The sequence below is a fragment of the Ambystoma mexicanum genome, chromosome 9 (assembly GCF_040938575.1).
Source record: "Ambystoma mexicanum isolate Mex_15411 chromosome 9, UKY_AmexF1_1, whole genome shotgun sequence".
Lineage (NCBI taxonomy): Eukaryota > Metazoa > Chordata > Amphibia > Caudata > Ambystomatidae > Ambystoma > Ambystoma mexicanum.
In genome coordinates, this window is record NC_090931.1 from 1516916144 (window position 1) to 1516944013 (window position 27870).

General features: G+C 46.9%; 1 protein-coding gene across 9 annotated transcripts in view; it reads left to right on the forward strand.

Annotated features, from left to right (window-relative positions):
- Window positions 1–27870, forward strand: part of LOC138489399 (uncharacterized) — a 310533-nt gene that overhangs the window by 158608 nt on the left and 124055 nt on the right. For all 9 annotated transcript variants that reach the window (XM_069617126.1, XM_069617127.1, XM_069617119.1 and 6 more), the window contains one exon: window positions 2054–2120. In XM_069617126.1, coding sequence (XP_069473227.1) covers window positions 2054–2120 — 67 coding nt within the window. The remainder of the gene's footprint in view (window positions 1–2053; window positions 2121–27870) is intronic.

Consider the following 27870-nt stretch of genomic DNA (forward strand, 5'->3'; position numbering starts at 1 on the left):
ACACAGGCTGGACCCTAAGCGAGCCTTGAGCTTCTATATCAGCAGATTGGCTAAGATCAGACAAGCAGACCAACTCTTTGTAGGTTATGCAGGACATAAGTTGGGCCTTCCAATAACAAAACAAACCATCTCCAGATGGATTATTTTAGCCATTCTGGAATGCTACAAATTGGCAGGAAAGGAGCCTCCTCAAAATCTAAGGGCTCATTCTACCAGGGGTATCGCAACATCCTCAGCCCTTCAAAGAGGGGTGCCAATTCGAGATATATGTGCGGCTGCCACATGGTCGTCCGCACATACATTTACCAAATTCTATAGCCTGGATTCCTCCTCTAGTCAAGAAACTAGATTCGGCAAGGCTGTGTTACACTCTGTCCATTCTGGAAGGGTAACATAACTTTTATTACTCCCGCCTCCAGTCACAATACCACTGCTATGGGAGTCTATCTAAGATAAGGAATACGTCGGAGGACACAATCCCTTCGAAGAACTAGTTACTCTTACCTTGTAACGTTCTTTCGATGGGATGTTCCTCCGACGTATTCCTTATCGACCCTCCCATCCATCCCCGCAGTATGACTTCCTGTGGGTTTGCAGCCTATGCTCCTTCAAGGTGATTAGTCTAATCCAAAAACATTACTGGGGACTACAAAACGGAACTGAGCAACGGACGCTGCGCGCGGCCTTTATAGGCAGGATGACGTCGACGTCGGCACGGAGGCCGTCGAGGGTCATCGACTCGGCGATCATCGACGCGCAGCGCCCTCTGGCGAAAAAATTTTCCGAGGCCAGCAAAGCTGAAGGATTTATATCTAAGATAAGGAATACGTCGGAGGAACATCCCATCGAAAGAACGTTACAAGGTAAGAGTAACTAGTTCTTCCGTTGCCTTCCTTCCTCGCCACCATACAAATGCTGCAGCATTTGTGCCGGCATGCAGTTTCATGCCGATGCAAATGCTTGGGATTCCCATGGAGGCCGCCGGTTTTATGCGCAAGCATAAAGCTGGCCGACTCCATAGGGATCCATTGTAAACACTGCATGCCACGAGTACATGGCAAGCAGTGTTTACTTCATTTGCACGGTGGAGTGCAAAAGTGCAGGTGCAAAAGGACAGCGTAGATGCTTGTACAGTGCCTTTTTCCCTGCACATTAGCACTCTGCCGTGCAAATGACGTAAATGTGGCAGCGGGGAGCACTGCTAACGTAGCTGCTCCCCGCCGTCAAATAATTTTCTCCATTAAAATGAGTTCCTCTCTGTTTGAGTTTGAGGTGCTGGAAATCTCTGGGTGAGAGTGTAAGGCACTTGAGAAGTTATTTTAAGAAAGCAGGTGATGACCGTTGTTAGCTCTTACGTGCTATTTAGTCCCCTGCATGCAATTTTAAACAATTACAAAGTGTAGTGTAAAATTGAAGAGTAAAACCAGACGAAATTGCCTATATGCTTCAGTTTTATATAAAAAAAAAGTGAACACCGCCTGCAAATGATGCTTTGCAAGCAGCGTTTTTTAATGGATTCCAGTGGAATTCGCCTGTTCATTAGCAGCTCCTAATCTGGGGCTGATTGCATTGGAATCTGTTCAATTTACTCATGCAGGCACACAACGAAGTCCTGACATAAGACAGATGAGGAGGAAAGCATAGCTGAGATGTTACCTCTGCTCCATGCCCCTCCTCAGTCCACCTTGCCTGATAACGAGAATGGGCTGCAGCATTAAATGGAGACGTACAAGCAATACATCTTGCTTATGTGCCACCATTTAATACTCCGCCCTTTCTTCTCTTGTGCTGTAACGAGATGATGTTTTTCTGTGTGAGGCAAGATGCACGGGCCATAGGTGTGTTTGGATGAGATATTTGAGTCCTTTATGTGTGCAAGTGAGAAACCCAGACCGTGTGTTTGCAAGCGTGAGTAGTTTCTCAAGCCCTGCGTGGGAACGTGGGGTGGCTGTGTTTGTGAGACTTGCGCCAGATGTTTGGCCCTTCTTTGTGATGTGTGAATAAGGGGCCCAGACACTGTACTACAGGTTCTCTGGTCTTGTTTGTTTCACAGGTCTCGCCTATGCCCAGGACACCGAGCTGCACAGCCTGTCTGCCACCCTCCTACTACTCGTAAAGAGGTAAGAAGTGCAGACTGACCATTAGCCCTGGCTATGGCATATCCTGTACCCCATGCCAGTTTCTTGTTTCTCACCTCTGTTTCCTGCCAAGACCTATATGGCTGCTCACCTCCATCACCTCAACCCCTCCAAGACAGAGGTCCTCTACTTTTCCTCTGCCTCCTTTTCCCCTCCCTCCCTCCATCCGGAATTTCCTTCACGCCATCAATACTTGTAATGGCTTTTGCCTCCTATGCTCGCAATCTTGTGGTTACCTTTCACCCTTCTTTCTTTTTCTCTTCATATCTCTACAACAGCCTGCTCTGCCTGCTACCTCTATCATTTCTGCCATGCCCATCCCTTTCTCTCTTTGCTCCTTTGCGTTCTATCTTTAACTCTATTTGTTTATTATTTCTGCTCCCTTCTCATTCCCCCATTACTCCTCTCATTTTGGTTCTCTTCTCTCCTTTAATCTTTATCTTCTCTTTCACTTTCTTTGTTTCATTTATAAATCTCTTTATGGCCTTACCCCTCCCTACCTCTGTCCTCTGGTCTCTTTGTATACCCCAGCTCGTTTTCTGCGTTCTAAGTGCTGCTTCCTTCTTTATTTCCCTAAGCCACCCTGCGCCTCTTCTAATAGTTTGTTCTTTTACACTTCTTGCACCCAAATACTGCACACTTCTTGCACCCAAATACTGCAACACCCTTGCTTTAAATATTCACTTTTCCTCTACTTACTAAATCCAGACTCAGTTGAAGACTCATTTGCTTCAATCCCTTGCTCATGCTTAATCTCTGTTGCTCATATTTTCCATACCCCTCGTTTTGAAATGTACTGCTGTGTTATTTGTAATTGTGCTTTGGCTAAAGCGCTCTATAAATAAAATAGTTCTGCGTAAACCTGCTTTAGGAAAGTTTGTCTAACAAGTCATGATTTTAGGGCTAATCGAGGAAGAGTGAAATGTCAGCTCTTTGAATTAGACTGGATAACCACGTTAGAATATGCATGGATACAATTTGCCTAGTCATTTATCTTTGGATCATAGGGCCGCTGGTGTTTTGGCCCCATATCTTTCAATACATCCTGAAAGGCAGACTAGGGGGAGCTTTTTAAGATTTCAATGGAACCTATTGTACACAAAGGAAATATTACTGAGATATCGAATGGTGTCACTTGTAGCTAAGTTGTAGATTTTGTAAGAAACAGGAATAACATATAAAGCATTTATTAAATGGATGCAAAGAATTGGATGGGAAAAGAAGGAATGCATTCTGTAAGCTTCAGTAGTTATTAACTCTGAGCGATAAGCACACTGTCTGGCAAATCGGTTTAACAGGGCTTTCCACCTCAATTGTTTTGAGAATAGTCTTTTTAAAAAATTCTTAGGTTTAGAGTTGTGCCCTGATCTTAATAATGCTGCAGAGTTTTTATAATTGTGTTTCACACTGCTCGTACAGTCCTTCTATTGTTGTCCATATTTTAAGTACGAAATTGAGAGCAATGATGTTATATGTATCATTTATTAATTTGTTTTTAATAATATTGAAAGAGGAATTGTTGTAAATGTATATGTCTTTTAAGAAATTAAATGTTAATGTATGAAAGTGATGATGTTATCTATTCTCCTCTTTTAACTTTTGATTAATTATATGAAATGTAGGTTTTGGGATAAGATGAAGATTGAGTAATATGAATTTCTATGTATTTTTCTCTGATTGTTAAAGGTTGTTTTGAATAACCATATAACAATGAATAAAACATAAAATAATAATAAAATAAATACAAATAAAAAATATACTGAAAGTTCGCACCTTTTCTAAATCAGATGTAGAAGAAAGAAGGAAAAATACAGACTGCAATGTTCTATTTCTATTCTATTTTACATTTTTAAAGCGCTCACACAGCCCACGGGCATCGAGGCGCTGTTACAGGAATTGTTTGGTTTCTTAGTTGCGTAATTGTTTTTTTTTTTTTCTTAATTACGTATTTATAACGCGCTTAAAAACGCAGAGGTTTCTAAGCGCGGACCCGGGGATCGAACCTGTGTTGCTTCGTGTCGTCTTGCTTCCAAGACGCGCACGTTGCCGCTGAGCTATCCTCCCGGGACGTAACGCAGTTTGTTTCCTATAGGGATTACTGTGCTTTGCACCATTTTTCAGATTTTACCATCACATTTTTACTTTTTTCTGGACATTTTGGGATATTTTTCTGCAGAGTTTCAAAGATTTCTCCACAGATTTGAACTGTGTCTAGTGATAACAGCCCTATCAACCTACTTTGTATCACTGCGCCCAATACCCAGTGTCTATCATTATCAGTACGTGGCACTCTGTATCAATGGGTCAGCTCCATGAGCCCTACAGCCCTCTTGATGACCGCATCTATATCCAAGCTGTAAACCTCTGAACAATACAGCACGTTTGGCAGTGGCAGGCAAAGACCACCAGGGTTTGAGGACTAAGCGGCATCTTCTAGGGGAGCTTTGGCACTCTTGACCTTCTTGAAGGTCCCTGTAGTCTTTATGGTTTCCCCGGAACCGACCCCAGTAGTGTAGCCTCTGACCATCAGAACAAAGGGTGAGGTGAACCGTGATGAATAATTGAGAAGGGGCCCATCCCAAGTTTTGAAGTAAAATATTAGTCTGTGTGGTCGCATCGGTGGGTTGAATGCAAATCCTGGTGGAGAAGACTGGTTGTCCTGTGAAGTTATTGCAGGTTTCAGCCTCGGACTGGAACATAAGAGAGAACAAAGCACCAAAACATTTAGTTTTATTTATCAGAGGCTCACATGCCCTAAATGTGATACGTGACTTTTCAGAATGAAATGCTGGGACATACTATTGGGAACATGATGGCACATTTAAAAACTCCTTGGGCCATTAGCACTGATCATAATTACCAGCTTCACATTGCACTAAATTCACCCAAATTGATACACAAAACCGTCGAGCCAATCGTTTGACATTTGCCCTTCCAGCCAGTCTGAGCATGTTCAGGCTGTGTGCCCAATTTGCATGAGGACTTGATATCTAGCCTCTTTGTTGCTGGAAGGGCCTACTATCCATAGCACTCTTGCTGCAGTTCTTGAGCACTTTTAGAGATGTCCCTGAAAAAGTGTCATTAGCATAACTTCACGTCCTTCAGCCGAAGGGCATATTGTCTTTAGATCTCTGCGCAGCTGTTTCTTTTCCTCCTAAATTTCCTGTCAAACCTATAGGTATGCAATTGAAAATCATTCTCTCCCTTTTTAGACTTTGTGTTGAACTCTAACAACAATGTTGTATAGTCTGGGTCCCTCTGGTGTTCCAATTTCCTAGCATAGTTTTCTGCTAGGGTACCAATATCTTGCTTAGACATCTGTAGCCGATTACTGCCATGTGTGGCTTCCAACTTGATGTCCGAACTTTCTTTGTTGGCCATACAGGGGCCCCTCCAGTTGATTAATAGAAGAGCATGGTCTCTCGTTTTTAGGCATAACCTCCATCGAGATTATATCGATGATCGAGCTGGAAACAAACACATCATTGAAAATACTATGGTGAGAACCGCTAGACCAGGTAAACTTGGCCTGTCGATCACCCTTGGATTGTGCATTCATCATAAAGAGGGCCCTGTTGTTCATCAGCTCTAGCCATTCTGCCACTCTGGTTTGTCATGCATTTGAATGACCTTGTTTCACACGCAAGCTGTTCTCCTGGCTCACGATACAGGGACTATTCAGGTCACCGCCTAGGAATATAAAATGAGCACTATGCGTCAAACTGAAGTCATCTATAGCTTCTGTAATTTACTTCAAGAAAGAACCATTGGATATGGCCTTTGGGTTTCAGTAAATGTTCCACATCAGCCCCTATCTGTCTGGACATCCCATCATTCCCTTTACTTTGATAAACAATGGTTTGTAAAAAGGGATTCAGGCAGCCAGATTCACCTTTATCCCTCTCCCATTTTTTTAACAAGGTAAGCATGCCTGCAGAGGGACGAACTCTAGCTCCTTGGTAAGCAGGGTTCAAATAAGCAGAGAAGCCATCCAAGCTCGGTAAATCTCGTAGCCAGGTTTCCTGCAGGCAAATTACACCCAGATCGCCAGAGACAATGGGCCTCATGAGTCACCCGGTATGGAAATAACGGTGGCGGTAAATCCGCCGCCACCGCTGTTTCCATACCGGGTGATCTCGAGTCATGCAGGCGGAAGTATCATTCCCGCCACGTCTGACCTGGTGGGTTTAACCCTGCAGGCGGACGTGGAAACACCGGCACCATCACGAGATGGTGAATTTACCGAATTCCGCCTCCAGAATTCCCGGGTCACCGGGGTTGTATTGCCCCGGTAATTCCGGGAATCAATGAGGCGGAATGGTAATACGAGTCCGGCGGTAACCGAGCCGGAAAAACCGGCAGGTTACCGCCGGACTCGTAATGAGGCCCACTGTCTGAGTCTCTACAAAGATGGGTGTATCCTCTGGTGTTCCAGAAAGCCATCCTCCAGGGCATTACTCGTTGTTAATTGTCAGGTGAAATCCTTGCATGAGGACTCCCCTGATTCCTCGATATTATAGCTGTCTTGTGATGCTGCGTTGACCAGCTCTTGATCATTCGGCTACCCATACTTGCACAGTTGAATGTGACCTTTATCAGACTATTTGCTGTCCTGACGGTGAGAGCCATCATTTGAAAGCTCTCATCCATGCCTTTGTTTGTATTACTCATGTTGCGTGTCTCGCCTCCGGCCCTTAGGTCATGACCTGCCGCTGCCATGTTTGGTGGTTGCCCAACCAGGGGCAGTTGCTCAGAGTTTAGGGATTTGGGCTGCTGTATCGCTCCTTTAATTAGCGGTTCACTTAACTCAAATCCCATTGGAAGGAGTAGATTTGACATTTCCAATAAAGATGATTTGACACCACTCAACTTTAGAGGTAAGATCATGTTTATTCTGCTTTCTCTCTCAAACTCCACAATCACAATATCTTCCAACTTGAGGAATTGTAGCAGAGGAATGTGATAGAACAGCCTCATCACATTAGTCCGATTCAAGATCAGATCGCCATCTACCGGCACCAGTCGCTCTAGGCATAAGGTGTTGTCACCCTGGGCACTCACCTCCCGCCTTCTCTGGTTGATCTTATTGTTATTATTTGCCACGTTCAGAGGGGCGATCTTGAATCTTCATAGGATGTCTCGTTCCACAGGTTGGCAATTTAAACTTGCTTTGTTGTCGAGCGAAGCCTTCTGGGTATGAGCCCGGCTCCATTTCTTGTCCATCTCCCGGCGTTTATACGCCAGTGTCAAGAAAGGGCGTGTTTCAGGTTTGCCTTCAGATCGATTACAGAAAACTGTTGCAGAGGGCATGGGAGACATTTTGCTGCAGTCCCTTGATCTATGAATTTCCTTAGCAACCGAGGCAGCAATTATTGTCCGTGTCTGAGGCAAAAAGCCATTGAACACACGTCTCCTAAACTATTGTTGCCCAGCTCATCATCATGAGTAGTGAGTAAGGATAGGTTGGAATAATCACTGTCGAGTTGCCCTGTAATGATTTCCCTCGAGCAATGCTCCGAGACTGGACTTCCCGGAGCACCTTACACTGCACTTCTTATATCACGTTTGATTGAAATGTGTGTTTACTTCTCTGACATACATATACTGGCACTTACGAGGCAACAGATTTCTAAAAAAAAAAAGCTCTTGAGCTGTTCGATTTCGGAGGTTTTACAGCAGGACAATTATTTTATTTGTTCCCTTGAGGCAACTCTTTTGCAGTTTCTTTATTAAGTTTTCTGCACTTATTACATTGGAATATGGAGAAAGGGATCCTTTGTGCCACCACTGGGCTGGGGACTGTCACTGAGGTAGTTGGATGGGGACACATAAGCGTCAAGATTGGCCCCTCCATAATGCCTGTTGCAAGAGCCTTCTCCTTGCACAGAACACTTTCCTTGGAGTTGTCAGCTGTTTTTCTAGATAGATGGGCAGGTTTTAAGACCGAAACCGCTTCCTTTCCTGGAGTTAAAGGACTGTTTACATGCGCTTTCACCCCAGACTTTGCCACCAGTGTCGCCTTAGCTTCGCTGCCCAAGTTTGTAGGTTTTTGCGTTACCAATGGGACAGACACATCGGCTTTCCAGCTCTGTACCAAGGACTTAACCGGCAACAAATCTACCAGTGAACTTAATAGGCACTTCTCATCGGTCGTTTCCAGGTCCAAGGCCTCCTGAAGCTTCCTCTGAATTTGATTAGATATTCCACCTCATGATCGACTCTGGTTTGCGTAGATGTTATGAATGAGTCAATCTATATTATTTTCGAATGGATCATAGCTAGAAGGGTGGCCTGATCTTTAGTGTTCTTGTTCATGGGTTCATACAACTTCAGGAAAGGGGCCTATGAGATTGTTAATGCCGCCATAACGTTGAAATGTTAATTAAAAGGCTGTAGAATTCAATGAGGGAGCTGTGCCCCGAAGCATTTTGGGAGAAAACATTGATTCTTGAACAGATGAGCCTGATGTTAGAGAATGTTCACTCAGAGTGACCTCCAAGGGCAAGCGGGGATCAGTTGAAAAAGAAATTAGTCGTTGATGATAGTTTGGCTAACTGATTCTAACCTCAGGCACCACTACTCGACCCATTTCTCCCCACTTGTATTGGGCATCCTCAGCAAGGATAGAATATAATTCAGAATTGGGCCCTTGATTAATGGCCTCGTTGTTGAAATTCTCCTTGTTAGGCCTTGCTAGAGTTGTCAGGTTTACTTTGGGTGGATCTTATTGGGAATTGCATCATTCAACCGAGTCCCCGACAATAGAGCACACACTGACTGTATTTTGCTTTTTTGGAGAGGTGGCAGAACTGGGGAGCTTCCCTGCTTATAAGAAGGCTTTAAAGCTAGCTGGGAGATATCCATTTCTAGGTTTGTTGGCCATGAGTGGGGACAGGCTGGACTCCTGTCAGGAGTTGAATCCTGTAGAAGGTGCTTCCGGCCGGCTGACTGTCGTTTTCCAGGAGCGCAGGGAATACCCCTTGATCAAAGTTGTAGTCCAGCTTGTCTCCACTCGTGATAGGCGATATCGGTATAACAGCCAGCCGAACCTCATCGGGGGCTCCACCCCTTTCCTGCACGAGTTGGGCCGGTGAGGACATACTGTCTAAAATCTCAGCATCAGCCAGGTCCAGGCATTTGTTTTCAATCCTTACGGATGGATCAGTTGGCAAGGAAAACACAGGATGTACCTCAGCCCCTTTCCTTAACACAGGTGTAATTACAGGCTTGATGAGCATCCTTATCAGTCACCAGTTCGAACGATGGTGATACGGTAACCAGCTCAGTTTTTCTTCCTTTTAGCACCTTTGCCAACCCCCCCGCCTCAAATCATTAAGCCACGTCTTAGCATCTTTTAATGTTGGAGGAAGCAAGGTTCTTGTGCTCCCACCACCTGAGACACAAGCTGGTGAAATCACCTGTTTACATTACTTCTTTGATTTTACAGAGCATACATCCACATTGCGTCTCAGAAGGCGCTGTATCCGTGGCTGCAATGTCATGCAAACCGAGTCAGTAGTCGCCTCCTTTCTTGGATCCATAAATCGTATCTCGCTCCAATTATCAAATAAAAGCTAGAATCCTGCCACCCCAGCTAACACTGTCGACACTCGATACACTCCGCACTGCTCTGCGTCTGGAGTGAGTCTTTATGCACAACCACCTCCCTGGTGCAATACGCACAAAAGATAGACTTCCGCTTCAGCAGGCAGCAAAGAGACTGTACCAACATTGCCAACAAATCTTCACTGAGATCAGGAAGGATCAGGAGATTAGAGATCAAGAGATCAGGAAGGATTAGATGGACCCTTACCATGTTCCTCTTGATGATTAGCCTCTGACGTGAAAACAGATGAATGATCACTCTTGAGGTAGTTCCGGAAGCAACACTATGGGAAAAGACTACTCCCGCGCACAACGGAACGCCTAGTGGCCAGGAAGTCACTTAAAGAGCCTGTCGGAACGCGGACGCTCCCAAAACACCCTCCAAGTACTAGGAAGTCTCTAGTCCATACCGGGATGAAAGGGAGTGAGAGGCTTCCGGAATACCAGGTAGTGATCAGAGGCGGGGATCCAATCCAGGGTGCAGTTCGATGGAAGTTCGATGTGCAGGTAAGGTTAGGAGACAAAAGACGAAAACAATCCGTTTAACAATCCGGGTCGGCAACGTGATGGCAAGAACAATCCAAAATCAAGTGGAGGGAGAAATCCGAGGAGCTGTCCGGGTCGGCAACGTGGAAGACAAAGGTAAGCCAAAATCGAGGGGAGACAGAAATACTTTGAGCAGTCCGGGTCGGCAGCTTGAGCGGTTAGGGGGACAGCAGTTCGCAGAAGGCAAAACAAGGTGAAAAGGGCTGGAGAAATACAAGGTAACAAGGGTGGGAGTCACGTGGAGCAGAAGTTCAAGGACAAAGTAACAGGTCAGGAAACTAATAAACCAAACTTGAGTAATCACTAAATACGTAGCGCACTTCAGCCAAAATCAGAAGCACTGGTTCAAAGTCAAGGCAGAGTTTTAAATGGTCATGGAATCACGTGACAGAACGTCCGCGTGATGACGTATGCCTCATTGTTTACATCCTAGTCTCCACGGCAACCGCCATCGGGCTGTAAACTGCGCTCCTTACAATGAAACCTGTATTATAATGCTTTTTCTGAATAGCTACAGCCAATACTTGGGAAGGTCTGGAAACTCTAGAAGTATTATAAAACTACCTTCTGGGAATACGTGTCGTAAGAGTAGAATCACTAGGGTTCCTGACAGTACCCCACCTCGAACGCCTCCCCCGGCGCGAGGACCAGAAATCTCACAATAAAAGAGTGGCATGGATATGTGAGAGGTTCCCAGGTCTGATCCTCCAGCCCGTATCCTTTCCAGTCCACTAAAAAAAAACCGATTCCCCATGCAACACCTTGGTATCGAGGATCTGTTGCACTTCGTATTCATCCGAGCCCAATACTGGAAGAGGACGGTCATGAGCTATAAACCTGGTATCGCCCTGCAAAGGTTTAAGGAGTGAAACATGAAATAAAGAATGTATCTTCCAAGAATCAGGGAGCTTCAAGCGAACCGCCACCGGATTGATCACCTCAGTGATTTCAAACGGACCCGTGAAACGTGGTAGCAGGGCTCTCCTACCCGGGAGATGTTTGGTGGCCAACCAGACCTTCATACCCTTGCCGTATGACAGCGATTTTAAGCGATGTAGGTCAGCAAAACCCTTAGTGCACTGTTGGGCATTCAGCAGATGTTGCCTAATTTCCGCCTGTAGTTTGGCCAAAGACTTGACGGAGGACTGGGCAGCAGGGTTAGCCGAGGACGTAACCAATGGTAATGGCAATGTGCGCAGATGATGGCCATACAAGGCGAAAAATGGCATAGTACCTGTGGCTGTGTTTCCCGCGTTATTATAGGCAAACTCAGCCATAGGCAAGAGAGACAGCCAAGACCCCTGGTAATGCAACAAAAGGCACCTCAGAAACTGTTCCAGCGTAGCGTTCACCCGCTCTGTCTGTCCATCAGTCTGCGGATGATATGCACTGGAATATCTATCCTCAACACCCAAAGTAGAAGTTACAGCTCTCCAGAAACGAGACGTGAATTGCGAGCCACGATCTGTGATGATGATTCTCAGCTGTCAGGTCCTGTACCTGTGTCTGCGGAAGCTGCTGAGCCTCCACAATCCCCCAAAGCTGTGAAGTCAGCTACTGGAATAAAACATCATAAATCTCCTCAACTCCGAGGGAAAGGGGGAAGTGGAGAAAATAACAAAGACACCGGTAACTCCTCTTGTAGCCGAGAACCTGTAGAAATAAATCAACATATACATTAAAATCTCATTAACTAAAACCTTTCTCCTTAGTTTCCACTTAGTGTAAGAGATATACCTGTAAAGCCTCCCTGAAGAGCTGAGAGACTTGAAGTGTAGTTGCTTAAAATAGTTTTGATGAATACTGAAGATAACTTTAAAAGTATTACTCCAAGGTCTTGTAATCCATGACTCTTATGCGAAGTTCATGAGATTGCCTTTTTAGAAATTGGGTTGCAAGAATGGTTCCTTAAAGATCAGTTCCATAAAGTCTTTTCACAAACCTCAATCATAAAGTCTTTTATCCATTAAACTGAGTTGAAGCAAAAGTTCTTTCATATAATTCACAGGAAATGCAATACACATTCTATTGTAAGTCTTTTAGAATGTTATTTAACAAGACTGAACACTCTATTCATATATATATATAAACTGTAGATGTGTTCAACCTAAACACACTTAAAATGCACTCAAATGTACTGAAACAATTTACAATTGTACTCTTGCGTGCCTGTGTGAACCTAAAGTATTAATTTAAACTTTAAATCTCTTTTGCGCATGCGCAAGTAAAATGCAATCAGAAAACAGCATAAAAACAAGACGCGCATGCACAAGCCAATAGTGTTCACAAGCCATGAACATGAAATACTTAATGCGCATGCGCGAGCCAATAGTCACTACAGCAGTGAATCTATAACGCACATGCGCGTTTAAAATTACATGCGCAATTGACGGGAACACTACTCTACAACTTTCCGTCAACTGTGCAGAAATAAACAAGTAAAGTCCTGAATTAACACATGCGTGATGACAGGAATAACAGATTCTAACAACTCCGTAATTCGCGCATGCGCACAAGACAGATCACAATTCAAAAGCGCGAGACGAATAACGAAGCTGCCTCGCGTAAATATCTTAACAGTATTAAAGATTGAATCTTTTAAGGGAACACGCATAGACTTTTCAATCAATTTGGAAACACTTTCCTTTTTGAAGCAAACTGCTCGCTAGAAAAACATGACAGACCAAGCAAACATGAAAGGTAAATAAAAATAGTTGCGTGTGAAAGAAGCTTCTCACTCCATTTAACGCATACGGTCACTGATGAGCAGAATCCAGATAACTCCTAAACTAAATACCTAAACTAGATTAAATATACTGCTCATAAAAGTCATATAAACATTCTTCTCTGAAGTAATTTTGTAATAAAGGAATTTCACAATCTTCAAATGAGCTTTAGAAAGCAACGCTCCCACCAATGAATCCGCTTGTCTTGTCCAACGAAGAAAGTTCCTCAGACATGGATTCAAGTTCACAAAATATGTTTCCAAATATAAAGATTAAGTCAAAAACACAGACCAAAGGAAACGGGACCTTCCTGCTTCAGGTAACACAATGAAAGGCAGTTTAGAATCTTGAAACTGCTCCCAAGGCTCCATAACTTCCAATCACAAAATAGCATCTTGACTACCAATCAGATCCCTGATTGATTCCCTTTTTCCTTCCCACCATGCTTGATTGGGACACTCTCCTTCTGATAAAATGATTGTTAAGGAAATTAAAGGGAAAATAAAACATAAACATAATTATCATTGATTAATAACTATTAATCACAGGAAACTTAATTAAATGAAGACTGACAGTAATTAGCAACCTGACAGTCCACGATCTGTGATGATAATACTCGGCAGACCGAATTGCCTGAAAACTTGGTTGATGAATAAGTCGGCCAACACAGGAGCTGAAGGCAAACTCTGACATGGAACAAACAATGCAGACTTCGTGAGATAGTCCACCAAAACCCAAATGGTATCATAACCACGAATTGAGGGCAATTCAACAATGAAATCCATGGAAACCATGGTCCATGGTATCTTGGGGACCGGTAACGGATGTAGCAATCCCATGGGTTTGGCATGTACGACTTTACTATGCGCACATATTGCGCAGGTAGATATGTATTGACCTACATCTCCAGACATTTTTGGCCACCAACACCACCTGCGGAATAATTCTAGGGTCTTCCGAGAACCCGGATGTGCCAAGAATTTGGAGCCATGACACCATTGTAAAGCCAGCTTACGAGTTTCTCTCGTAGGCAAGAAAATCCTATCTTGAACATATGGCAGAGAGTGAATGATAGTGATTTTATCCTTCTTAACTACATCCGAATTTTGTTCAACCCAAGTAAGCAACAATGATCTGAGAGATGTGTTCATGGTACAGCCGCATACTACTTGATGTGGGAGCAACAGAGAATCCTGATCAGCCCGCTGAATTGCATTCCCAGGAATGCGAGACAATGCATCAGCCTTAGTATGTCTCGCCCCAGGACGATAAGTTATTGTGAAATTAAACGCTGAAAAGAACTCATGCCAGCGTGCAAGTCTAGCCGTTGTACATTTCACGGACTGTAAGGCCACTAAATTGCGATGGTCAGTAAATACTTGAACCGGACTTGAAGTGCCGAGTAAATGATGTCGCCAAACAAGAAAGGCATCTCTGACAGCTAACAACTCCCTTTCCGTAATAGTATAATTACGCTCATGGGGATTGAGCTTCCTAGAGTGGTAAGCCACCAGATGTAGTTCTTGCGAATCTCGGCAGTGCTGAGACAAGATAGCCCCCAAAGCCACATCCGAAGCATCAGCCTCAACCAAAAACGGTTGGGAAGGGTCTGGGTGTTGTAAAACTGGAGCCAAGGTAAAGGCCAATTTCAACTCCTCGAAAGCCTGGTTAGCAACGGAATCCCATACAAATTTCTTTTTACTGCTGGTGAGAGCTGTAAGGGGCACTGTGATTTCAGAAAAGGACCTCACAAAGCGTATATGAAAATGTGCAAAAACAAGGAACGATTGCAAAGATTTTAGGTCCTTAGGAGCTGGCCAAACCGGAACCGCACAGACTTTTGTGGAACTCGTATGTATACCCTGATCAGTGATTACGTAACCAAGAAACTCCACAGAAGTAACATGGAAAATAAATTTCTCCAGCATTGGATCTTTCATGGATTCACATGCTTTGAATATTCCCCGTCGTCAGGCTGGGAATCCCCGGTACATTATATAGACCCTTTCCCGTAGGAAAACTTTTTCGACGCTTATGCGTCCTATCCACCTCGTTTTGTATCATGCGTGCCCGTGCCGTCAGGACGTCATGATATAAATACAGGCCCCGCCCCCGCGCTCCCTCAGATTTCAACCGTCTTTCAAAGCAGTGGGATCTTCGTGTTACTACTAGTGATAACTAGATTGTTTTTTTGTCTGTTTCGCGTAAGCGAAGTTCAAATCTGGAGAATTATGTCTGGAAAGGCGTTATTTCGCCCATGTGCAACCTGTGGCCTCAAAAAGGTTTATGAAGGAGACGGCCACATGGACTGTATCTACTGTCTCCACCCGCACCACGCGGCGGATACATGTGAGATATGCCAGGGTTTCTCCCAAAAAACCCTTAAGGACCGTAAAAGAAGGCTGGTCGACTGGCTTAATGACGGAGCGGGTGCCTACCCGGCTTCGGAAGTTGGCTCCACGGCCTCCAGGAGCAAGTCGGAGCCTCCATCGAAGAAGGTGCGGCCAGCAGAAATTCGCCCTGAGGACAAGCATAAGGGGAAACATGCTGGATCCTCCTCATCTCATAAAAAGCCCTCCTCCTCCTCATCATCTAAGACGGAGAGGCTGGCGCTGTCTAAATCCTCCTCAGGGGACCGTCCCAGGTCTTCCGTGAGTCGAGAAGCTTCAGCCGGGAAGTCGGCATCAAAATCGACAACGAAGTCTAAAGGCTCGACGACGACGACTTCCTCGTCGACCTCGGTGTCGTTGACGATGCCTATTACCGTTCAAGCAGCAGCGGTTGGGATTCCTTCGTCGACGGAAACTCAGTCTATGGCTTGGCTGCCTGAGGTCTATGACCCGATCCCCCCTGAGGTCTTACTGCAGCCAGACACGGCCTGCTCGGCGGAAGGGGAAGGTGACATGGTTCTGCAGCCATTGGATTTAGGCTTACGGCCTTCCACGTCGACGACGACGGCGACGAGTGCGAGCGGGGGTATGGTACCTATATCATCCACGTTGCTGAACCCCCAGACAGTTTTGTCTCTGGATGTGCTTAATACTCTTCAGAAGCTACTACAGCGGCTGGATACCCAGTTCCCTCAACCTGGGACGTCATCGTCACTTCTGTCTGTACCTTCCGTCGACGAGCAAACTTGTACGGCTCGCTCGTCGACGAATCACCCATCGGCTCCCCAGGCGGTAAAAGATCGTCCTCGAGCTCAGGAGGAGGGTGAGTTGTCGGAGTCCGACTCTATACATGATGACTCTGGGTCAGACATCTCCCTGTCACCGTCGAGGGACCCGACATGGAATTCGGATGTAGAATTGGAGTCTACGAGGAGCCAGACACAGCCATCTCCCCCTGATGATGTGGGAGCCTTCCATGCAATGATGGGGAAAGCGTGTTCCGAATTCGGCTTGATTCCTGAGGAGCAGAGGAAAGACTGTTTCCTTTTTGACCATATGGGTCAAAGGAGAAAATCGGTATTTGCCATCCCAATCCTTGACCACGTGTGGCAAGAAGGTCTCAAAACGATGCGCCATCCGTTCTCGGAACCAGCCATAAAGGGACGGATCGAGAAAAAGTTTAAAGCTCCTGAGTCCACTCCAAAATGTCTAACATCACAGCCTTTGTCTGACTCGGTGGTGTCGGCGGCAGCAGCTAGGAAGGCCAGGGTCCAGCAGAAATGTTCAACGCCACCGGAAAGCGAGGCTAGGAGGCAGGACGCATTTGGAAAGAAGGTGCTCTCGGTCGGAGCGACGACAGTAAGAGCAGCCAATTCCTTAGCGATCGTGTCACGATATGATAGGGAAATGTGGCACAAATTAGCCCCTATCCTAGAACACCTGCCAGACGAACACCGAAAAGCAGCTATGTTACTGGTGCGGGACGGCGAGGAGGCCTCGAACCACGCTATTAATATCGCAGTGGACCTAGCAGAGTCTGGTTTCAAACAAATCAACCATGGAGTAGTGCTTCGTCGACAAGCGTGGCTCAAATGTACTACTTTCCGTCCTGAAGTACAGTACAAAGTCCTGGACATGCCATGCGAAGGGGAGCACCTGTTTGGCGAAAAAGTTGATGAAGCGCTGAAAGGGATGAAAGAAGACACGGATACTGCTAGGTCCCTCGGCGCCCTTCAAACGGGTAGAAATTTTCGCTCTTTTCGCCCTTTCAGAGGTGCTTCTGGAAACTCCCGCTTTGGAGCCTCGAGGGACCGTGGATTTAACAGGCCCTCGTACTCTTCACAAGGGTTCAGACGAGCGTCCCAGTCGGCACGTGGAAGCAGGGACTATCAAGCCTCCAGGCGGCGAGGCTCAGGTCCGTCGTCAACGAAGAACAAGCAAACCAGCAATCAATGACGGCCTTCGGAACGTCCTGGGGGGTCGAGTCTCTCATCACTTCGACCGATGGAAATGCATCACCAAAGATCGATGGGTCCTAGACACGATTCGCATGGGTCATGCGCTGCAATTCAAAGACAAGCCTCCGCGTCTTCCTCCTTTATTCTCGACACAGCCCCACCTCCAAATCCTACGACAAGAGGCGGAGCTTATGTTGCGAAAAGGGGCGGTAGAGAGAGTTCCTGTGGCACAGGAAGGCCAAGGAGTTTATTCCAGGTTCTTTGTTGTCAAAAAGCCAAACGGCAAATGGAGGCCCATTCTCGACCTGAGGGTACTCAACAAGTGGCTAAAGAGCAAAAAATTCAAAATGCTAAAACTCCAAGAGGTTATCAGATCGGTGCAACCCATGGACTATCTCTCTTCACTAGACCTTCAGGATGCTTATTTTCACATCCCAATACGCCCACGACACAGGAGATATTTAAGATTCGTCGTCGGGAGAAAGCATTTTCAGTTCAAGGTCCTCCCGTTCGGGCTCAAGTCCTCCCCCAGGACGTTCACCAAGTGCTTGGCCCCTATAGCGGCCCATTTAAGGAAGGATGGTCATCATGTCTATCCATATCTAGACGACTGGCTAATCAGAGGGTCATCCAAGGAACAAACACGAGACAGTCTACGAGCCACAATGTCCATCTTACAGGAACTGGGCTTCGCAATAAACTTCAACAAGTCCTCAGTAGAGCCTTCGAGGACCTTGGTCTTTCTAGGAGCGGAGTTTCATACGCACACAAGCCTGGTGAAACCATCCAGCGAAAGAATTCAGAAACTTCAAAACAAGGCGTCGGAATGGAGCGGCGGTACCAGAGTCTCTGTGCGCAAGTACATGTCCCTGCTAGGGACCATGTCGTCCTGCATTCCGTTAATAAACAACTGCCGTCTGTTTATGAGGCCTTGCCAGGAATTTCTAGCGGACCGTTGGGCACAGAGCAGAGGTCGCTGGTCCGACAGACTGGTCGTCGACGAACAACTAGTTCAAGCACTCGGCTGGTGGAAAGTGTCTACTCACCTAACGAGAGGGATGCCTCTACTGGAACCAGAGTTCCAAAAGACGGTGGTGACGGATGCATCGCTGAGCGGATGGGGAGCTCATCTGGATATGTTACAGGTACAAGGCCAGTGGTCTTTGCAGGAGTCCTCCCTGCATATCAACCTGCTAGAACTGAGAGCAGTGCGATGGGCTCTGAAGTCTTTTCTTCCGCAACTGAGGGACTCGGTGGTGCGTGTCATGACGGACAACACCACTACGATGTTCTACTTGAGGAAACAAGGAGGGACACGTTCCAGGTCCCTATCGACAGAGGCACAGAAAATCTGGCATTGGGCCCTTCAACACAACATACAAATCTTAGCATTTCACCTACCAGGAGTGAAAAACGTGGAAGCCGATGCCCTCAGCAGAGAAATGAACGAAGTTCACGAATGGGTGCTGAACGACCAACAACTTCAACAAGTATTCAAGGAATGGGGACACCCTTCCATAGACCTGTTTGCAACGAAGAACAACAAGAAATGCCATCAGTACGCAAGCAGATGGCCTCAGCAGGGCTCGCTGGGGGATGCGTTCTCATTCCCATGGACGAACAAATTCCTGTACGCATTTCCTCCTTTTCCCCTTGTCAGGAGGACGTTGCAATGGATCCTCAGGTACCCATGTCGGGTAATTCTGGTGGCCCCATACTGGGCCAGACAAGTGTGGTTTTCAGACCTACTACACTTAGCGGCGGCGGAACCGATGAGATTCCAGAAGACCCCCGACCTTCTGTCTCGACAGGAGGGTGTCGTTTGGCATCACGACCCGGACAGCCTCAAGTTGACGGCCTGGCTCCTGACTTCGCCGAATTTGGTCGGCTAACGATTCCGGAGGACTGTCGACGTATCCTGCAAGCGGCAAGAGCACCTTCCACAAACGCCTCATACGCGTACAAATGGAAAAGGTTCTGTCAATGGTGTGAGGATCAACCAGGTTTGGCCCCGCAATCGATTAGGCCGGAACAGCTCCTTCCATACTTGCTGTTATTAGCTCAAATGGGCCTGTCGGTGTCGTCAATAAAAGTACACCTAGCAGCCATTTCCAGGTTTACTCGTCGACGGCACTCGGCACCATTGTTCAGCGACCGCCTGATTAAGCACTTCCTTAAAGGCCTCTTTCGGAGTTTCCCTCCAGAGAAGAAATTTCCACCGGAGTGGAGCCTCAATCTGATCTTAACGTCTCTTATGAAACCTCCGTTTGAGCCAATGTCATCATCGTCTCTGAAGTTTCTGTCGTGGAAATTGGCCTTCCTGGTGGCCATCACTTCAGCCCGACGTATCTCAGAAGTTCAGGCTCTAATGGTGGACCCACCATACTTACGATTTTTCAAGACCAAGGTAGTCCTAGCCACTAACCCACAGTTCATACCAAAAGCTCCTTCGGTGTTTCATAAACACTCTTCTATCGTGTTGCCTACGTTTTTTCCGGAGCCATGCTCGGGAGCGGAGCGCATGCTACACACATTGGATGTAAAAAGGGCTCTCAAGTTTTATCTTCATCGTACGCAACCGTTCAGAGAAACGAGACAGCTGTTTGTGGCCTATGGGTTGGGTGCTAGAGGAAAAGCCATTTCAAAGCAAGGACTTTCAAGATGGGTGTCATCTACCATCTCGTACTGCCATTCCAAGGCAGGGAAGCCTCTTCTACGACGGCCAAGAGCTCATTCAACTAGAGCAGCGGCATCGTCGACGGCACTGTGGGCCGGAGTCCCTCTAGGGGACATCTGCATGGCGGCTACCTGGGCGACTACACACACCTTTACCCGCCATTACTGCCTGTCGCAGCAACATGCCGAAGACACCCGGATGGGACAGGCGGTGCTTCGACACCTATTCCAGTAAGGTAAGCCCCGGCTGCGGGGTGGCATCCTGTGGAATTTATGACTGTATGTGGTCCGTTTTTTCCCTATGTAAACTATTACTGATGTATACATAATCTTAGGGAACGGCCTTTTGCGAAGAATGTATAGGGGTTTGCATGCACACCTCCTCTTGGGGGTAGTACTGCTATGTAATCTATTCAAAGCATGTGAATCCATGAAAGATCCAATGCTGGAGAAGGGAATAGTTTCTTACCTGTAACTCCATTTCTCCAGCATTGGTATCTTTCATGGATTCACATGCGCCCACCTGCCTCCCCTGATCATGCAAACCGGTTCCCCCACTACTTTGGGGGCCGAAATCTGAGGGAGCGCGGGGGCGGGGCCTGTATTTATATCATGACGTCCTGACGGCACGGGCACGCATGATACAAAACGAGGTGGATAGGACGCATAAGCGTCGAAAAAGTTTTCCTACGGGAAAGGGTCTATATAATGTACCGGGGATTCCCAGCCTGACGACGGGGAATATTCAAAGCATGTGAATCCATGAAAGATACCAATGCTGGAGAAATGGAGTTACAGGTAAGAAACTATTCCCATCTCCATCTTTGCATATAAGGCATGTTCCCGTAGACGTTGCAATACTAGATGCACATGTTGTACGTGGTGTTCATATGAATCTGAATAAATCAGGATATCATCTAAGTAAATGATGAGAAACCTATCCATCATATCCCGGAAGACATCATTAACAAAGTGTTGGAAAGTAGCAGGAGCATTACATAGGCCGAACGGCATCACACAATACTCAAAGAGACGGTACTTAGTCTTGAATGCCGTTTTCCACTCATCCCCCTTGTTCTGACTTGAGTGTCGTGTAGACAGATGAGACCTCCGTCCCCAAGTGACGCACAGGGGAACTAAAAAGAAACCCGCTGTGCGACCTTTGAGGCCACAGGTGGGAGATGACTTCCCAGATCCACGGAACCTCTGGAACACTGATGCTGCTGTCAAAAGGAACGAGGTTAAGTACCAGGCAATCACAATACATATCAAGTAAACCAAAGGATCTAAAAGGCCTTACCTATCTGGTTTTAGGAAAACCCAGGAAACCTAGTAGAGAGGTTCGAGACTCAGATGATGCGGCGGTCCCTGGAATAGTAGAACCGTAGGTTAGCGTGGAAGTAGGATCAGCCACCTGTATTAGTGAAGGCGTGACTTGAATCCCAAGAAGGGAAATGGCGTAGGAGTTCAGCGAGGTACCAAGGGATGATCCAAAGAAGTCAGAGTAAAGTCCAAAATCCGGCAACAGGTAAACAGTTCCAAGCAAAGGTACAAAGGGGTATCCGAAGGAGTCCGAGGTAGAGTTCCGTGATCAAAGGTAACAGAGGAGCGAGACGTAACGCCAAACAGGGTCTGAAGACAGCTGAGAAGCAATGAGTGTTCTGTCTCTCAGACCTTTATACTGTGCGTCTCTGGGTCATGTGACGTCCACCAAGGTCACGTGAGGAACGCCACTCTGGATCACGTGATCGACGTGGAGACGTAACACCGCCCCTTCTGCTATATGTTCTCCAAGGCAATTGCCAATGCAGAAAGGGTTGCAATCGAGCCCGTACACCATAGCTGGTACGGAGTTTTCGGTCCTTTGGGTTCACCGAATCACGTGAGCCTCGAACCGTGGAAGGAGATGTTGGGGAAATGTGAGCAGTGTTAGTGGACTGGTGTGCAGAGGATCGCCTAACATAGCCCCCCCCTAACGGCCCACGACCCCGTGGGCAGGACGTATGATCCCTATGGAAGCGGGCGACCAACCGAGGGGCGTCTAGATCTAAGGTGGAAACCCAAGAACGCTCCTCCGGGCCGTAACCCTTCCAATCCACCAGATACTGGAGCCTACCCCTAAACCATCGGGACCCCAAAATGGCCGATACTTCAAAGACATCAGGAGAGGCCAGGGACACTGGTGCAACAGGGGCTCGGAGACGGACAGAATCGGGACAAGGCTTGAGGAGGGAGACATGGAATACAGGATGGATACGCCAAGAACTAGGAAGCACTAGACGAAAAGCCACCGGATTCACAACCTGAGAGATCACATACGGGCCGACAAAGCGAGGCAGCAATTTCCGGCAACCCACTAGGCGAAGATGACGTGAAGACAACCGGACCCTAGAACCCACCACCAGAGGAGTAGCAGCTAGACGTTTGCCATCCACACGGGCCTTCATAGAAGCCTTTGCTTCAGTGAGATGGACCACAGTACTAGCATGTACAGCAGACAGATCCCTAAGACATGTCGTGGCCGCAGGATTAGAAGAAATAGAAGCATCAGGGACAGGCAAGACCTTGGGATGTTGGCCGTAGAGGGCGTAGAAAGGAGAAAAACCTGTAGCTGAATGAGCCGCGTTATTGTATGCGAACTCAGCAAGCCGTAAAACGGCCAACCAGGAGGTCTGGTGTTGCAATATAAGGCAGCGAAGATACTGCTCCATGGATTGATTCGTCCTTTCGGTCTGCCCATCGGTCTCAGGATGATAGGCCGAAGAATACCTGGTATCAATGCCCAACAATTTAGTCAACGACCTCCAAAAGCGAGAGGTGAACTCTGATCCTCGATCGGATATAATGACCGAAGGGAGTCCAAATAACATGAACACATGTTCAAAAAACAAGTCCGCCAAGACCGGGGCCGAAGGAATACCTTTACAAGGAACAAAACGAGCCATTTTAGTGAACGTGTCCACCACTACCCAGATGGAGTCAAAACCTTGTGACTTGGGGAGATCGGTAACGAAATCCATAGACAGTGTATGCCAAGGTCTGGGAGGTACCGGAAGCGGAAGTAGCAACCCAACCGGTCGACCTCTCCGATGTTTAGCCTGAGCACACACTGCGCACGAATTGACATAACATTCCACATCGCGCTTCATAGAGGGCCACCAACACCAGCGCTTGAGAAGATCTAGAGTGCGCTCTTGACCGGGATGGGCATTAAAAGGAGCATCATGAGACCACTCAAGGGCCAGATTACGAGTGTCAGGTGTGGGAAGAAACAGACGTTCATGCACGAAAGGCAAACCATCAGAATACACGGGGTCCCATTCTCGCAACTGGTCGGAATGATTGCTAGTCCAGGATCGAACCAAGTCTAATAATGACAATGAGGGTGTACAGAGACAAATCACATGACTCTTCCGAGAACAGTGTCAGGGAAGGTTGGCAACTCGACCCCCCCCCCCCCCAGGGAACGTGACAAGGCGTCTGCTTTACCATGTGAAGTTCCAGGACGATGCATAATACATAATATGAAAATCAAAAGAAGAAAAGAAAAGATGCCACCGGACCTGTCTGCTATTAATGCACTTCAATGAAGCCAGATCCTGTAAATTCCGATGATCTGAGTATACAGTGATTGGATGTTTAGCCCCCAGAAGATGATGGCGCCAAACACGAAAGGCGTCAATGACAGCCAGGAGTTCCTTCTCCGTAACGGTGTAATGAGTCTCATTACTGCAGAACTTACGGGAATAGTATGCCACTGGGTGTAATTTGCCTGTAGTAGGACATGTTTGAGACAATACCGCACCGAGAGCAAAAGAAGAGGCATCCGCCTCAACTATGAACGGAAGATCAGGATTGGGGTGCTGGAGTACCGGTGCGGTAGTGAAAGCGGTTTTCAAAGCCTCAAAAGCCTCCTGATGTTCTCTCTGCCAACGATAGGGTACCTGTGGACTGGTCAGGGCTGTGAGCGGGGCAACGATTGTGGAAAAGGAGGAAATGAAACGCCTATAAAAGTTGGCGAAGCCCAAAAAGGCCTGCAAGGACTTGAGTGTTTGAGGTACTGGCCAATCTAAGACTGCTTTGACCTTGGATTCGTTCATGGATAACGCTCCTGGGGTAATGTGGAATCCCAGAAACTCAACAGACGTTTTATGGAACTGACATTTGTCAGGTTTGGCAAATAAGGAATGTTCTCTCAGACGGGATAGTACTTCTCGGACATGCTTTACATGGTCATCAAGATTACGTGAAAAGATCAAGATGTCGTCCAAGTACACAACCATGTATACATCCAGAATATCCCTGAATATGTCATTCATAAAGCGTTGGAATGTGGCCGGGGCATTACATAGACCGAAGGGCATGACTAGGTATTCATACAAGCCGTAACGAGTACAGAAAGCAGTTTTCCACTCATCACCCTCGCGAACGCGCACTAGATTGTATGCGCCGCGCAGATCAAGCTTGGTGAAAACAGAAGCATGTGATAAGTGGTCCAGAAGGGGTGTTATTAACGGAATTGGATATCTATCCTTTTTTGTGATCGCATTGAGACGCCGATAATCCACACAAGGACGTAAATCCCCCTCTTTCTTAGGTACAAAAAATATAGGGCTTGCAGCCGGTGAAGTAGAGGGGCGGATATGTCCTAAACTAAGGGCGTTCTGTACATACTGTTTCAATGCTTGTTCCTCCGAAGGAGACAAGGAATAAATCCTGCCCGAAGGAATAGTGGAATCAGGGAGTAATTCGATTGGGCAGTCATATGGTCTATGTGGAGGAAGTACCTCGGAAGAGCCACGATCGAAAACTGATTCGAATGCTTTGTACTCAGATGGAATCCCAGACACCAACCCCCCAACGGTATGAGAATTCACAACCTCTGATCCACCAACACTCAGCGTGAGTTGAGCTAAGGCTCCCAAGGCCCGAGAAGGGGTATCAGTTGTTTGATGGGTCGGGAGACAATAATTCTGACAGATCTCGGACTCGAAGAGCACAGTGCCTGATTGCCAATTAATCAGCGGATTGTGTTCACGTAACCATGGTATCCCTAATATGATACCGAATTGTGGTGTGGTAATCAAGTCAAAACTTACGGTCTCTGTGTGAATGTCTTGTATGGTCAACAAGAGAGGTGCAGTTTGGTGTCTAACAGGACCAGAAACTAACGCAGAGCCATCTACGGCTTGAACAGGTTCAGGTCGGGTTTTTACCACTAAAGGTAGATTGAGGGAATGGGCTAAAGCAATGTCTATGTAATTTCCAGTAGCACCTGAATCAATGATGATTGTGACTGCATGAAGATGGCCTGTAGAGGGACACAGAGTAGCCTTTACAGAGACAGGTTGAACACGAGCAAAGGCAAGAGGGGTACCCGGAGATGAAGACTGAACACTCGACCTGCTCTCCGGATCTAAGGTCGAGCTGTCCGAAAAACCTGGCTCTTCTTGGGACGTCGAGTGCGCTCTTTCACGTAATGTCCCGTGGTGCCACAATAAAAGCATGCATTATCCACCCTTCTACGTTCCCTCTCAGATGTTGTAATAGGGCTACGTAAACCTCCCACTTGCATAGGTTCTTCCGTACTGGAAGCAGGAGTACTGACAAGTGTAGGATGGGAAGAAACCCCCAACTCAGCTCTACGCTCCGATCGTCGTGCATCTACCTGTAAGGCAAGATCAACTAGTTCCTGATACTGAGTGGGCATAGAAGGGATCACTGCTAAAGCATCTTTCATTATGTTACTCAACCCCCTATAAAAGACAGCTGCCCGCTTGCTTTCTGGCCATGATGTTTCGGCCACCAATTGATTGAACCGGGTGATGTATTCTATCAAAGTCCTTCTACCCTGAGTTAGTTCTAACAACTCCAAATCCCTAGACTGTGCCTTGTGTCGGGTATCAAATACTCGAGACATTTCTAGAACCAACAAATCAAAGTCATAAAGGACTGGGCTATTATTCTCCAATAGGGGATTAGCCCAAGCGGCAGCTGTCCCGGCTAAATGGGAAAGGGCAAAGGCGGCTTTAGCAGTGGAAGTAGAAAAGGCCAAAGGTCTACACAAAAAATGTAACTTGCACTGATTAATGAAGGTTCTGAATTTCATGGGGTCACCTTGATAACGTTCAGGAGCGGCCAGGGGGGAAGGGGTTGGGAGGACCACCGGAATTGGGACTAGTATTTGCCAAGGGAGGAGGTGTGGTTGAAGAGCTAGCATCTCCGAATTCAGGGTCTGCAGGAAGGGAATGCTGAACACTCTGTATGGAATCTAACCTTTGGTGGATCACCGTATTGGCAGCAGCCATATCTGCCCTTAATACTGTAATCGCCTGGACTAAAGCAGTTATGGGTTCTTCCATGGATCCCTGCATTGTCTAACACGACTATACGGCTTCTCAGTCTGTTCTGACTTGAGTGTCGTGTAGACCGATGAGACCTCCGTCCCCAAGTGACGCACAGGGGAACTAAAAAGAAACCCGCTGTGCGACCTTTGAGGCCACAGGTGGGAGATGACTTCCCAGATCCACGGAACCTCTGGAACACCGATGCTGCTGTCAAAAGGAACGAGGTTAAGTACCAGGCAATCACAATACATATCAAGTAAACCAAAGGATCTAAAAGGCCTTACCTATCTGGTGTTAGGAAAACCCAGGAAACCTAGTAGAGAGGTTCGAGACTCAGATGATGCGGCGGTCCGTGGAATAGTAGAACCGTAGGTTAGCGTGGAAGTAGGATCAGCCACCTGTAGGAGTGAAGGCGTGACTTGAATCCCAAGAAGGGAAATGGCGTAGGAGTTCAGCGAGGTACCAAGGGATGATCCAAAGAAGTCAGAGTGAAGTCCAAAATCCGGCAACAGGTAAACAGTTCCAAGCAAAGGTACAAAGGGGTATCCGAAGGAGTCCGAGGTAGAGTTCCGTGATCAAAGTTAACAGAGGAGCGAGACGTAACGCCAAACAGGGTAGCCAAACAGGGTCTGAAGACAGCTGAGAAGCAATGAGTGTTCTGTCTCTCAGACCTTTATACTGTGCGTCTCTGGGTCATGTGACGTCCACCAAGGTCACGTGAGGAACGCCACTCTGGATCACGTGATCGACGTGGAGACGTAACACCGCCCCTTCTGCTATATGTTCTCCAAGGCAATTGCCAATGCAGAAAGGGTTGCAATCGAGCCGTACACCATAGCTGGTACGGAGTTTTCGGTCCTTTGGGTTCACCGAATCACGTGAGCCTCAAACCGTGGAAGGAGATGTTGGGGAAATGTGAGCAGTGTTCTGTTGTGTAGTGGACTGGTGTGCAGAGGATCGCCTAACACCCCTCTCTAATCCTCACCAAATTGTAAGCCTAATTTGGTAAATATCGTTGATGACCCGAGTTGATCAAGAAGTACCGAAATCAAAGGGATAGGATATTGATTCCTGATGGTAACGGCATTCAATGCACGATAGTCAATGCAAGGCCATAAATCGCCTTCCTTTTTGGGCATGAAAAACAAAGGGGAGGCTGCTGGGGAACGGGAGGGACGGATGAAACCAGATTGTAAGGATTTATCAATGTATTCCTTGAGGATAAGATCCTCCTTATGCGTGAGGGAATATATACGACCTGCCGGTATCCTAGCTCCAGGCACCAAATCAATAGGGCAGTCATACTGTCGGTGTGGAGGGAGAGTTTCTGCACCCTTAGCATCGAACACATCCGCATATTTATTGTATTCCTTTGGCAAGATGAGTCGTGATGGCCCCTATAGATGATGAGACCTTTAACAGTGGCTCACATGGAGAGTTTGAACTTGTATTAGAAGAAAAACACATAGCCTCACAATTAGAGG